General features: G+C 44.8%; 1 protein-coding gene across 6 annotated transcripts in view; it reads left to right on the top strand.

Annotated features, from left to right (window-relative positions):
• Positions 1-14,832, top strand: part of PLXNB1 (plexin B1) — a 77,199-nt gene that overhangs the window by 33,003 nt on the left and 29,364 nt on the right. For all 6 annotated transcript variants that reach the window (XM_064724534.1, XM_064724531.1, XM_064724535.1 and 3 more), the window contains exons 3-8: positions 4,906-6,049; positions 10,593-10,775; positions 11,183-11,311; positions 13,074-13,174; positions 13,836-13,968; positions 14,665-14,821. In XM_064724534.1, the coding sequence (XP_064580604.1) occupies positions 4,916-6,049; positions 10,593-10,775; positions 11,183-11,311; positions 13,074-13,174; positions 13,836-13,968; positions 14,665-14,821 (1,837 nt within the window). In that variant the 5' untranslated portion in view covers positions 4,906-4,915. The remainder of the gene's footprint in view (positions 1-4,905; positions 6,050-10,592; positions 10,776-11,182; positions 11,312-13,073; positions 13,175-13,835; positions 13,969-14,664; positions 14,822-14,832) is intronic.

Below are 14,832 nucleotides of genomic sequence, written 5' to 3'. Positions count from 1 at the left end.
CCATCCAGAAAGATACCTTGTAATGTTCAGCAATAACTATCAAGGATTTAGAAAACATAATTTTCCCAAGTATTTATCCAAGAATGCTATTAATTCTGTAGTACAGAATTTCTGCTGCCTTGCCATTTCATATTTGATGCTGTCTTTAAGGTTTTTTAATAAGTTATTTTGACCTCATCTTTGGTGTTATTCACATCTGGTATAACAGAGCTCCCTTGTCTGTGCCAGTCCTGCTCTGACAGGATTGCTTGAACTTGGGATTCTCCTTGGGGTCAATTTTACTTGGAAAACAGTGGTTTGTGTCATCTCTGCTGAAGCTTTTTGCTGCAAGTCTTCTTAACAACAGAGCAGGGAACTGCCCTGGTAGTAGCAAATAAGACTCAAAGAAGATTTATTTATTTAATGGGAATGCCATCTTTCACAGCAGAAAACAGCAAGTCTCTGTTGAGCATATGAAGCTTAGAAGGGGGCTGTAATTCAGGGCTTTTGTGCAGAAAACATAGCAGTGGTTGAGTTCCTGCTGCTGGGCCTTTTGAATGTGCTGGAGCACAAGGGTCGTCGTGCAGCTGGAAAATGGTGCTTTTAATTTTTAAATCTTTTAGTGCTTACACTGTGGGTTGGCTCTGCAAATGATAAGGTGGAAATTGCAGGTGCAGATTTCAGAGACGTATTTTTTTCCCAAGGCTGATTTTGCTGGGTTTGGTGGTGAGTATAAAATCTAGCCTAGAAGTCGGAACATAACTGACCTCTCTATGTTTGGAGGATAGAATGTGGTATTAGGGAAATTATCTGGGAGGATTGGAATAATCTCTATGTGTTGATACGCTGTTAAAATGTGCCCAAATGAGTTCTGGGTTTGTTTCTTTATTAAATAAGCAAAGTTTCTCAGAGGGATACGTGAGGTCAGAGAGGTAAAAACAGTGCTACAGAAAACACGATCTTACTTCAAATTTTAAGTAACACAATAGTGCCATTGCTTTAATGTTACTGGTTGTTGTTACGTGGTTGTGATATAAATATTCTGTGGCAGAATTGACTAATCCTCCAGCCCTTCTGTTGTGATCCAGATTAAATAAATAAAACTCAGCGGTATTATTTGGATATTAATATTTTACGGTGAGTTAGAGGCAATGTTCAGAGTATTGTCTGGAACATTTTCCTGTTTAACGGGAATTCATCATAAAAATGGAATATTTAAAATGAATCTTTAAACCTTGGCAATTGCATTCAGAATTAATTAAAGGCTACACACTTTTAGTGCAATCTGTCTACAACAGCTGTGTTATACACTAGCAGAGAGCACAGGAAGCAGAACGGTTCAGTAAATCCATAAAGAGCTCTGTAGTGTAGCCTGTCATGAAACCATCAGATTTAAATGTAGGTTATCCTCCTCCTTCCTGTCCTCCCAGAGAGGTTGTCATGGGCTTAACTGAAAGGCAAGCATAAAAAAGACAGTGATGGCTGTGCTTGAGAAACAACTTGGAAAATGGAATCAAAACACGCTGCTGGCTTTTTTTCCCTCTCTATTCTCATGTAGGGTGCAAATGCTTCTAGCTACTGATAGCTAGACAGTCATGCTCATTGCTAATGTATGTTTGCTCACCTAGCAATAAATACAAGTTCATTTGCTAATGGGTCTTTGTAGCAAAGAGCAACAAAGAGCACTATATTCAGTGTTTATCCATTGTGCAGGGTGATTAGAACCAGCCTGCAGAACATGCTGTACTACCATTCTGTTTTGTTTTCTCTGTTCTCACAGAGTCATGAGGACCAGACAGTAGTTTCTTATCTGAATCATTTTTAAGGACTAGCTCTTCACAAAGTGACTTCCAGGGGAGTATTGGTGACTGAAAGAAGAGTAGCTATATATTAGAGCCTTGGCCGCAGCAAGATCTGATTATGGTCTGCTGGAATGAAGGACTAGTTGATTTTGCAACCTCTTTCCAGTACAGGTGCTCCAATAGGTAAAATGCTTTCAGTGAAACATTTGGAGTCGGCTCAAATACAGATCGATGAGCTTGTAACAAGATCCATGTTGCTGGAGTTGTGTCATGTGAGCTGAAGTAATGGTTAGTTCTGCCCTGGCAGTTGCCAGTGGGGCTCTGTGGGACACAGAGCAGAGTTGTGCAGCTTGTAGGCATAACCTCTAGCCAGAAAGCCACTGTTTCAGAATCCATAAATCCTGGAGACACATGCCCATTTTAATTTGTAAGTGCTGGCAGAGGAAGGTTGCATTAGCTAAAAGAAGATTACAGATTCCTCAGAGTGGTGTAGCTATAATGATGTCTTGTGATTCTCAGCTGCTTCCAGATCAAAGATTCTCTTCTCCTTGTCATTGTTGCTGTTCACAACATAGTCAAGCTCCTGCTGTTGGGTGGCCATCAGCCTATTGCTTTGTTTGCAGGCATTTTCAGCTTTGAAACTGAGGAGACTCCAGACAGTCGTACAAGCCATCATGACATCTGCATGAAGGCAGTGCAGAGGTATAGAGACAGTTGTGTGGTTAGGGGGTTCCTTAAATCAAGTTCTCTCCAACAGAAATGGTGAAAAAGCATTAAAAATAACTGTCATGTTGGAGTTGGAGCAAGATCTTTTCTGCTGATCTAAACCTGAGGGGATAGAGTCAAATTAGGTCTCCTTCCTTCAGTCTGTGTGTATCTTCTTGCTGGGTTTTCCCACATAGCGTCTCCCACACGGTGAGGGTTTCTCTCAGGTGCTACAATGCACTCGCTTACCACTCTGGAAAAGAGACTCCTAGGGTAGTTCAGGGCTGTTTGCCAGTCTGGGTGAAGCAGAGTGTGTTCATAGCTCTGAAGCAGAAAGCACTAAGTGTCCATTATCAGGGCAAACAAAAGCCCCAGTGTGCACGTAGCCTAAACACGGCGCTGGTGGTGTGAATCAGTGGCTGTGTGCTCTGGGGGAAAGCTGCCAGCCCAGAGCCAGCATTCCTGTGCCTGGCCATATCCTGACAGTGCTGCCTACTTACCTACAAGAACCGTGTGAAGTGGAGCTTTTCCAGAGCTTCACAAAGCCTATATTTAATAAAGTGTTGTTTTTGTAATACCTTCCATCCGCTGGATTTCACAAGTAAACTAATCCTCTCAACTGGTCTTTAGGTAGAGCAAAGATGCCAGTTTTACTGACAAAGGAGCTGGAAAGCCGACTTCTGGGGTTTTTTTCTGCAATAGCAGGGCAGTAGAAGATGGATCCAGAGTCTTACAGCTGTTGTTCTCAGCATTGCTACTGTGTTTTCTGCACATTGTGTGCTGGACATTGTATAGAATGAGTGTAAGACACAGTTTATGGGTTGAGGAGTTTGTGGCCTAAATTGGTTAAGTCCTCCAGTAAATGCTGGAGTAGTTTACTCTTGAAATGCTGCAGATCTTTTTCTGCCTCTGTGATTTAAGGACTTCTGAGCTAAATCACTTTGAGCTTATGAGGAAGACCCAAGAGGGCTGATGCCCTAGGAGGGGAGTGATGATAGTTTTCTTAACTTTAACTACAAAATTAATATCACCCCTGAGGAGCTGAGTTGCCAAAATGAGCCCAGCAGATTACAGGGCAGTTCTGGAGGAGATACTGTACTCATCAGCTCCACGGAGCCTCTGACCCAGCTTGGCAGCTGTGCAGCTCTGTGCAGCTTTGATACCCTGCCTGCAAGAGGGAGGGAGGGCTGGAAGGAAATAGATTCACAGCTGCATCACCACCTACTTCTCAATTTAAATGAGGTGGTACTCATAGTAAATTATTGAGTACTTGCAGCTGTTTCCCTTTCTCCATGGGGAAAGTGTTAATCTAAATGCTGCAGGTACTTATTACCACATTTCCACCAGGCTGTGGGGATCCCCATCTTGTCCAGAGCAGTTGTTCCCATCCATGGCATGGCTTGAGTGGATCACAGTAGGTTTCAAAAGGAGTTGGTCTAAGTATTCTCTGGAGAGGAGCTGAACAGGTCTGGTGATTCCCTGGGTCTGTCCAACATCTACCCTGGACTTGCTTGCAGTTTGAGACTTGGGAAGGTATGGAGCCTTGTCCACAAAGCAGGCATGTTTAAATCACCTTTCACAGTACTGGGAGAAGTGCTGTGGAGAAATGAGTGTCAGTAAGAGACTTCTACCCCAGAGAGAGCAGTAACAGGTGAACAGGTAAAGGTGAACTCCCCCTCACCTGGATGTGCTGTGTAAGTTCCCAGGAAAATGGGAACCCACAGGGTCTGGCTTGGCAGGACTGAGGGCAGACTGGTAGCCCCAGAGGGGAGGCTAGGACTGATGTGACTGATATTCCAGAGGCTTAATCCTGGCACCCAGGCTCTGCTTGGGTGGGTGATGCTAGTGGCAGAGATGGCATGGGAAGGTTTCTTCTGAAGCATGGGTGGGACAGCCTTAGACCCACAAGAGGCTGTTGATAGCCATAAGTGATAACAAAGAGAGGGTTTAATTATGATATCTAGATCAAATACAGAGTGAAGAGCTTGTAAGTTTGCTTCAAATTGGATCTCAGCTGCAGTTTATTTAAGCAATGGTCCTGCAGGTTATGTTTGTCTTAGTGGTTTGTTTTACTGTGGTGTTGCTCATTAATACCATGTGCAACATGCTGGCTCCTATGGAAATTTGGTCCTGTCCTGGAGAACTTCCAATACATCACCATAGCTCAGCTGTACAGGAGTCAAGTTTAATGTGGATTTTTCTGATGTTACAAGAGTAGTGATCAGCTTCAATGTTGCATTTACTTGCAGTATTGCAGCTTCTCCTGAGAATGCTGTGCCTGTCATCTTGGTGTAGATCTGACTGAATTAAATCTCTGATACTCCTGAAGGCCTCTTGCTGTGGGTGTTATTGAAGGATTTTGAGTGTAAATCTCTACTTTTGGCTCCAAGGAGTTATAACAGCCTTTCCTCTCTTGCAGAGTGTTTACCATGCCTCTGGGAACGTTCCTCCTTCCTGTTCTCTGTTTCTTGGGAGCATCAATTCCACAGGGACTGCAGTATGTCACATTCTCACGCAATGCTACAAAATTCCTCCACCTGTCCATGGACTTGGAATCTGGAACCATTTACTTGGGGGCCACCAACTTTCTTTTCCAGCTGACATCTGACCTGCTGTTGGAGAACATGGTTCAGACTGGGCCAGTTCTGGACAGTAAGGATTGCCTCCCACCAGTCTCAAAGCTGGAGTGCCCTCAGGCACACCACACTGACAATCACAACAAGCTGCTGCTGGTGAACACTGTGCAGAAGGAGCTCATCGTGTGTGGCAGCGTCCACCAGGGCATCTGTGAGAAGAGGAGCCTGGAGTCCATCGACCACGTCCTCTTCCGGCCAGAGAGCCCTGGTGACACTCAGTACGTGGCTGCCAATGATCCCAACATCACCACTGTGGGACTCATCGCCTACTCGAAGGATGAGGTGCCCTTGCTGTTTGTGGGACGAGGGTACACCAGCCGAGGAGTGGGAGGAGGAATTCCTCCCATCACGACCCGGAATCTCAGGGCCCACGGAGGGGATGTTCAAGCCACAGACTCTCACTCCATTTTCTCCTATGAAGAAACGGCAAAACTGGCTGTGGGCCGGCTGTCAGAGTACAACCACCATTTCATTAAATCCTTCACTTATCACTCCAGTGTCTATTTCCTCTTCTACCGGCGGGACCTCAAATCGCAGTCGCGCGAGTACAAGACCTACATCTCGCGCATCTGCCTGGATGATTCCCACTATTACTCGTACGTGGAGTTACCTCTGCTGTGCCAGAGCAAAGGCAACACATACAGCCTGCTGCAGGCCGCCTATGTCACCCGGCCGGGAAAGGAGCTGGCCCAGGGACAGCTGGACACCGAGGGCGAGGTGCTGTTCGCAGCTTTCTCTGCCTGGCAGGCTTCCTCTGGGAAACTGAGCGAGGAGTCTGCGCTCTGCGTCTACACAATGGAGGAGGTGGATCGCCTGACCAACTGGACTAGGGATGTTTGCTACATGAGAGATGGGAAGTCAGAAGAAGGGACAGAAGTGGCGTATATTGAGTATGATGTCAGTTCCAACTGTGTCCAGCTGCCAGCGGTAAGTGGCTTCGTGCTTTTGAGCAGTCTGCAGCTTGTTCCTGTGTTGCTCTGTGTTCCTGAAGTTGTCTTGCTTACACAGATGGATGTTGAAATCTGGGTTAAAAGCCTTTGGGCTCAGTCTGTTATGCCCCACATGGGCAGGATTCCTTGCAGAGGGAGAGGAACTGTATGTGGCAGTGGGAAGAGCATCTGGTGTGACCTGGCCCTGAGGCCTGTCTTGTGGCAATACCAGGCCAAGGGCACTGAAGCTGCTGTTCAAGTAGTTCTTTATCTGTGTCATCTCCTGATGACAGTCTGCACTGCAGGGAAGGAGAGGAGCATGTGTATGTGCTCCTCTGTGTGGGGAAGGGAATTTAAGGGGTGTGCCGGGTCCCTGTTGCTTATGGTGAAGTGCACCTCACAACAGCTTCCTGCAAGGGCACTCAGGAACAAAAAGGAGCATTAGCAAAACCAAGTGTCATCAAAGAGATATTCAAAACCCTCCTGGATGTGCTCCTGTGTAGCAGATTTTAAGTCACCCTGCTTTGGCAGAGGGGTTGGACTAGATGGTCTCCAGAGGTCCCTTCCAACCTTAATAATTCTGTGATTCTGTGCAAATCCCAGCTTCCTATAGACTGCTTTAGTCCTGCAGGTTTTTGGGCACAAGAAGGATCTTCTCCTGAGCTGGCTCTTTTTCTCCAGAGCTGTAAAAGAGGTGATAATGCTTTACATTCAGTGACAAAAGCATGATGGGATGTTGCAGGATAAAAATTTAACCTAAAGTGGCTGTGACCCTGAATTCTCACCAGCTGGCAGCCACACTGGCTGCAAAATCAGGGACAGTGATTCAAACAGTGCAGCAGTGCTCTCCTGGATGCAGTGTCCTGGCATGAGGCTCTGTGACCATGAGCAACCTGTTTGCACCAAGGGTATTTCAGGTCCTTAGCAGAGCACTGTTATCTTGTGTCTTCCCTCCACAGAACAGGCTGTCCAGAGAATTGCCTCTTCCCAGCCTGGTGCTGCAAAGAGCAAAGTGTTACCACAGAGCTTTAGAAGTTTCTGGGGTTGGGTGTGTGGTTCAAAACCAGTCTTAAAATTATGGTTTTCCTTTCAGTAGCTAAAGCTGACTGTAGAGTACTTGTGGGACAAGGGAAGGGTAAAGAGCAGGCTTGGAGCAGGATGAGTGTGAGGGTGGGAGGAGTATGTAAGAGTTGGGAAGGAGACTGCCCAGCTTGATGTCCTGCTTTCACTGTATTTCTTAGGCATACCCTGTGAGTCCTTTGAAAGGCCACATGGAATGACAAGTGATTTTTAGGGGAGCTTAAGGGAGTTAAATATTGAACAGGTATGAGCAGATGAATCCTTCTTTCAAAATGACGTAGAGTACCTTTATACCATTTGATCCAATGGAGAAGTGGATGCACAGGGTGGGAGGAAAAGGCAGTCTGTCTGTGATTCCTGGTGCATGACCCCAGGGTCCCACCTGCGTGGTTTGGCTTGAGTGGGCTGACCATAATGTGATGTCTTATGAACAAGTGTGTCCAATGAAATGTAGATGTCCTAACAAACCTGATTGTGCACCATTCAGCACACGGTAGCGCTTGTCGTTCACATTGTATCCAACATCATGGAAAGGTCTGTGCCAGCCCCAGCCTGCTCCAGTCAGGGCTGAGTGGAAGTGGCTGTCAATGGACATTTTATGCAGGAACAGTTTTAACTTCTTTTCAGTGGTGGCAACTTGTGTTGGATGTAAGGATAATGCTAATTAATTTCACATTTTTCTGCCTCCCAACCAACTAGTGCATAAGGTATGCCCTTTTCCTTAGTTAGATCTGCCTCTGGGTTTCGGTCCAAAAAGGGATGCTAAAATTGAGTTTTACAATTCAATACAATCTCTTGAACTGGGGGAAAAAAACCCCAGCTTGTTTTTATAAGAATTTCAGACCCAGTTCATTTGTTCAGTTTGCTGGAGATTCGTTACTTATGGGATGCAGGAGGCTGTGTAGATGCTGTTTAGTGACTTGATAAATTGAAAGTGTGAAACATTTGGATGAGGCTTGGGAAGGCTGCATGTCTTCTGTGGGTGTAGTTTTCAAGGCATGTATCTTGTCCTTTTGTTTTTAGTCCTCTTCATGCATAAATAGAGCTTTTCCTATTGTTGTTTCCTACCTGTGCAGATAGGATACCCACAGCAGAATTCACAGCAGCAGCTGCTGCATTTCATTAAGACACTGGATGATTCCTCAAGTGCATTTTCTGCAACGTTGCCAAGATGTTATTCATTGCAAGCAATTCAAAGAGCTTCTATGTAAATTTATATAAGTACTTTATACAGGCAGCCCCTGAGAGGCCACGGCTGGGCTGTGCCAGTGCTGGGAGAGCTTGCACAGGTCATGTTGGTTTATGGTAGATAAATGTTGTGTGTGAGGTGACTTGCCCTTGGCATCACATAAAGGCAACAGCAGTGCTGAGCATGACTGGCTTATAAATATTTCTGACTTATATGTGGACATTTTTTAAGCAGTCTTTGAAAAATCAGCCAGTAGTGGGGTCATTAGGCTCCAGAATTTGTACAAAGGTTGCAAAAGATATCTAGAATCCCATTCAAAATAAGCAGTTCATGCTTTGGAGCATGGAATTTTGGCAGTGTCCTGCTTCAAAATAAATCTTAAAGGAATTGGATAGCTGGAGAAATAGAAGTCTTTAAGTTACAGGAAGATGATTGGAAGAAGTTTAAAAATCAAATGGCAGGTGGTAAGAAAAATGTATACTACTAAAAATGAATGCTAGTTTAGAGGATGGTAAGAACTAGCAATCATTAAAAGCTATAACCTCCTCAGACTTTGTCAGAACCTCACACCAAGTGTGCAGAAAAATAATTGAAGTAGTATTTGAAAGGAAAACAATAAAGCACTGGACGGAAAGCAGTGCTAGTCTAACTGGCATGGTTTGTTAATGGGACAGCTGTGTCAAGCCTTGCTTCCCTGCTAAGGTAACAATGCATTTGAGAAGGGAACAGAGCTGAGGAGGTTAAATATATTTTAATGTGGGATTTCCACAGATCTTACCAAGACCTTACCAAAAGCTACTGATTGTTTCTAGTTTCTCCAGGAAGTAGTCAAGTATTTAAAAAACAAACAAAGCCGACAACAACACAAACCACACCAAAAAAAAAAGATTTTAAAAAAATTTTAAAACAAGAGAAATGGGATGAGAGGGGAGAGAGGGCCAGGTTTTCCATGGGATCAGAGTGGAGATGAGCAGACAGCTCAGGAATGCCATGAGGTGCTGTTATCATGGGTCTCTGACAGGGGCAGCTCCGTTGCCTGGTGCCGGTTGGTACCGCGCAGCCTGAGCTGCCAAATGCAAAGCCACAGGCATCAGGCAGAAGGAAAATGTAACCCTGCTCACAGAGAGTCTAAATTGAACCACATTGCCTGAGGCAAGAGAGAGAGCTGGAGTCAGTATGGACTGCACAGTTAATGTGCTGCTCCACGCTTAGCTTTGTCAGAGTAATTAGTAAGGGGCTGGAGAGGAGAGTGAAAACATTATCCATAAGGGATTTCATGATGAAATCTTGAATTTACACAAGCCACATTGTTTGAAGACAAGACACTGATCAATTAAAAAATGGTGTTTAAGATACTAATTGTTGGGTGAACAATCCTGCATTTATTCTCCAAATGGATACTGTAAAATTGAAATGGACATGGAACAAGGCATTAAGAAAGATATAAAACACACAGGAACTATCCTAGACAAGACTGATTTTGTTACTTAGGAAAAAGATGAATCATAAGGGGATATCTTTTCTCTGCACACAATAAATAGTAAATGAGTTTGCAGCTTTCGTTGTCCCTCTTTATAATGCAGTAAGTGAAGGTTTGGTGGCACTGGGAGGGAACTAACTGGAACAGAAGAATGACTGATGTTTCTGCACAGAGCAGTGGAGTTAATGTTCAGAACTCTCACAAGACTTAGAAGGATTGAAGTGTGCAATGTCTCTTGTATGTACTCTCTGATTCCTAAGTGCAGTTAGTAATCTCTTTGGAGCAGGTTGTGTCCCACCCTGTGTTTATGTATGTCCTGATGCACTGGGATTCTACTTCTGGCTTAGAATTTAACTTGTAGGGGATACAGAAAAACCATGCAAATTGCTTGAGGTGAAACTTGTCACAAGGACACAGAAATTCTCTTCTTTTTCCTTTGTTCAGAAAAACACAACTAATCTTCCCCAAAGCAGTGTCATGTCAATGTGTAACAGCAATGTTTTTTGGAGAATTTGAGGGAGTCTCAATGCATTTCATTACTGAGGCTGAATGAACTGGCTGAAATGTCTGCAAGATTCTGTGAGGGTACAGACAGCCAACATACTTAAACTAATTATTAAAATATGGGTGGTTTTGCCCTCAGTAAAAAAAGCTTAAGAGGGGTTAAAGCTGAATTCACTGCTGGAGAATTTGGGTAGAAGAGGGAATGGTGGGAAGCGTTAAATGTGCTAATGTTATTTGTATCTCTTTTTTTGGTACTGATTTCCCTGTTCTTTTCACTCCTCCAAAAAGGACACCCTGTATGCCTACCCCTGTGGCTCTGACCACACTCCCAGCCCCATGGCCAGCCGGGTACCCTTGGAAGCTGCCCCGCTCCTGGAGAAAACTGAGGCTCGTCTGACAGCTGTGGCAGTGAATGTGGAAGATGGCCACACCATTGCTTTTCTGGGAGACAGCAGAGGAAGGCTGCACAAGGTATGATCTGCATGCAGCAAAAAGGATTAAACTAACCTGGGGTGCTCAGGTAAAAGGGGAAAAGGGCAGTTTTTCTTTTTGCTGGGAAGTTGGGTTCCTGGTAAAGATCATTGCTATCACATGGTCTCTTCTCACGCTGTACTGCCTGTGGAAAATGTGAATGCCCCAAGCGTGATCACATTGCTTTTTGTTACATCTGCACTGAGCCAGCAGCAAGGCTGGTGCATCCTGCATGGTTTGCACAGGTATTTCTGGGCATGTGCTTCACATGGCTGAAGTCACTGCACAGAGGTTCTGGTGGGAGGTTAAAACCCTTGCACACAGTGGCAGTTCCAGTTTGTTCCTGTTGTAGAACAGGTGCCCCTGTGGTGGTGCTTTGCCTGCTCACAACTGTGGCTCTCTTGCAGGTGTACTTGGGAGCCCAGGGAGAGGCACACACCTATGCTTCAGTGTCTATCCAGGTGAACAGCATGGTGAGTGGAGACCTGCTGTTCGACCAGTCGCAGGAGCACCTCTTTGTCATGACCCAGTCAATGGTAAGAGCAATACAATCCTTTCCACAGAGGAGCTGAAAACACTGCATGTCCAGACAAACTGCTGGCAGGAGCAGGGGAGGCAGGGGAACTGCACCTGGCTAAGCCTGTGCTGGGCAGCAGCTGCCTGCCAGTCTTCTTACAGGAATGGGAACCTTTCCCAAAAGCTGGAGGAAGCATGGAGAAAGCCTTGTTAGCCTAATCCGTGGCTTGTTTGCGTGTGCATTTTCTGAAGTCTGTCAGGCTGTATCAGCAGTGATGGAGGAATGTGAACTGCAGGCTGTAAAAAGCTGCTCTGCTGGCATGAATACAAGGGACCACCAATTCCTGGATTCCTGTGTTGAGCAGGAACTGTTTGGACAACAGTTTGCATCTCCATTTGAGCAGAAAAAAGCCTCTGGGTTCACATGTGACCCATCTTGGTTTTGCAGGAGTTTAAAAAGAGAAAAGAGAGATTTTGTGTCACTTCTGTTTTTAATCAGTTAAAAGATCAGGCTGTTCTTCTGTAACCTACAGAGAGCAGAAATGTGTGGGAAATGTCTTCAGATAGCAGAGGTGTTCTCTGACCAGGGATATAACAAGTCTTGCAGATGAAATCAGGCTGTGGAAGGACGCATGTGAGGCACCTTTCTCTTTACCCCTGCTTTCTGTAATTCCTTTTGTGCCTAGAGGCAGGTGGAGGAGAAGAGGCATTGCAATGCCTCAGGCTTTTGGGATATTGGTGTCTGCTGAGTAGGAAGTCCTGCTATGGCTACTTTATTTGAGAGGATTTTTACCACCACTTGTATCAACTCCTTGAACTGGAAAGAAAAGGATCCTGCTAGCAAAGGAAAAACAGTCCTTGAGTTACTCTGAAGGAAAGAACAAACAACAAATGAGAGCCTCTGCTTCCCTTTACTCCCCCAGTGCACTTTGAGATACTTGTAAAATTTGTAACACTTCAAAGCAGGAGTTGAAATCTGTGAGTGGAAGAAGATTAGGGAAATCTGAAATATATCCTTAACAGTAGTTATTCTGCCAATTAAAGTATGCAAATTAAATCATGTACTTAGCAAAAGTAATAGGTCTGGGATTAGAAGTTGGTATTTCAAAGTAGCTGACAGTAGTAGCTGAAGTGTAGTAGCAGATTAAAGAGGGCAAGAGGCTGAAATCAGCAAGGATGGTAAGTTAAGAATTTTGCAAGTAAAATTCACCCTGAGATGGCAGAAAGTTTTTGTTCCACATTGATCAAAGCTTCAGGGTCTACTTTCAGTCAAAATGATAGTTCTGCCAGGTAGAGCTGGGCAATAGTGCAGATGGATTCAGAGGCCTCAGCTGTAGCTGCTGTCTCCAGCTTCAGTCACCTGTGTGTCAGGAGAGATGATCTCACATGACAGAGTCCAGAAAAGCAAAAGAGTGGATGATATTCAGTCAGCTACTCTATAATTCATTTTGTTAAAATGCAGTTTTATGACTAAATACAATTTCCTCCTTGCAAAATGTGTTGCAGAATAACCAATGAATAGCAATACAGTTTGCTTTCCTCAGTGTCTCTCTACAGCCTGATGCTTAGATGTCCTTCACCAGTATGTGAAATGGCCTTTCACATGGGCTCTGGAGACTTGTTCTCATTTTGGTTGTCTTTAAGGGAGAATAAATTGAGGATCAAAAAGTTGTTTTGATGAGCATGTGGATGATGAGACTTGCAAGTTAGGCATAAGAAGCCAGTGACCTGGGAGCTGTGTTGTGTGTGCTGTTTTCCACTTTTCATTTCTTTCTCTGACAGGTGGTAAAGGTTCCCATAATGGAATGTTCCCTGTACTTGGACTGTGAATCCTGTCTGGCACTGAAAGATCCCTACTGTGGCTGGTGTGTCCTTCAGGGAAGGTAAGATAGATCCCTCTTCACTGTAAGGATTTTCGAGGGAAGGTGCCTAGGGATTGTCCTAGCTTCTACTCTTCCTTATTTCTGTGTCTAGATTTTATCTATTTTTAGTTCCTTTATAGGATATTTGCTCTAACTTACCATTCCTCTCTCTGCTTCCCTAAAACACTGACAGCAGCAATAGCAGTTGCGTATAAGGGCGTCTTTCCATTGTTTTTTGCGTCTTTGGCACCACTCACAATTCACCTGTTCATCAGATTTCAGCCTGGTTTTAGTCTGACTTCACCTCAAACTACCACATTGCAAGTTTAGTGAAACTATCTTGTCCCTTCTTCTGGTGTCTCTGTTTAGCACTACTTGTTCCCCTACTGACGTTGCTTAATGAAACATGGTTTATTCCAGTGTCTGTGTCTGCCTGCTGGCTCTGCTTCCCTGTAGAGAGTCACAGGAATTAGTTCATGACCCCTGAAGCCCAAAAGTGCTTACCCATCTGTAATTTCACAACAGCTCATCCTGTTATTGAAGGTGGTGGGAGGCTGGGACTTCAGTGGCTTGTGCAGCAGCTTCCCCAAGAGTAGCAAAACTTGAGACAGGCAGTGTCTGCTTGCAAGCCAAGCAAAGCTGCTGCTCAGGTCCCTCATGGCTTCTTGCTGCTTCCCTGCAGGTGCAGCCGTCGCTCCGAGTGCTTGCGGTCCAGGCTGAGTGAGCAGTGGCTCTGGAGCTTCAACTCTACACAGCAGTGTCTGTCTGTCCAGTCCCTAACTCCAGCCAACATCAGCAGAGAGGAAAAGAGAAATGTGAGTGGGGGTCATCCTCTGATGGTGCTCAAGCTTATGGAAAGTCCTCTACAAACTGAGGAGTCACAAGTCTTTCTGTTGCTTTCACTGGGGTGCTGAAACACTGAACCTTCAGGCACATTGTCTGCCTCACGTGAGGGACATATCTCCTGGGGCAGCCAAGCTGTTCATTCAGTTATTTGGTTGTTTCTTTGTTTTCTCTGAAACTACATGTCCTTGCCTGCTGAGGGTTACTGGGTATTCTGGAGTATGTGATGCCTGCTTGGATGGGGATCCTTCTTGTTTTAGTATCTATAAGGTGCCTGTGTCTGTGCTTTCAGTGTTTCTGTCACTTGCTGTCAGGAAGGCCTGAAAGGAGTGGCCCAAAATTACAGCTCCTGTCTGGCATGTGATAGCTGACAGAAAAGCTAAGAAGGTGCTGGAGTGATTTGAAGTCTATCATTGTGTCAGGAGGTGGCAAGAACCTGTCTTTTGCTAGAGGCTTGGGCAATGGGGGAAGTTGTCAGTTGCTGGAGGGATGCCAAGTTCAGTTCAGGAACAGCAAGAGATGATGAATGGAACAGTCAGTCCTAGGAGACATTATAGGAAAATGAGCATTTTTGTAGGTAACTACTTTATGAGATTCTTGAAAAAACAGAACAAGAAAATTATGTTAAGTGAAGGCAAATTATTTACTGGTTATTACTGAACTGACAGATATTCTTGGCCATCTCGGACTTACCTTCTCTGCGTGAGGAAGAATTTTACTCATGTTATTTCGAAGATTACGAAAGCCCAGCAGTTCTGACAGAGTCAGGAATCATGTGCCCTTCTCCAGATCCCAGCCAAGCACCAGCTTTGCCAACAGGAACAGGTTAGTGAAAT

The sequence above is a fragment of the Zonotrichia leucophrys genome, chromosome 12, assembly GCF_028769735.1.
Source record: "Zonotrichia leucophrys gambelii isolate GWCS_2022_RI chromosome 12, RI_Zleu_2.0, whole genome shotgun sequence".
Classification (NCBI taxonomy): Eukaryota; Metazoa; Chordata; class Aves; order Passeriformes; family Passerellidae; genus Zonotrichia; species Zonotrichia leucophrys.
The sequence above is the reverse complement of the archived record's forward strand: the minus strand, read 5'-3'. Positions and strand labels throughout refer to the sequence as shown.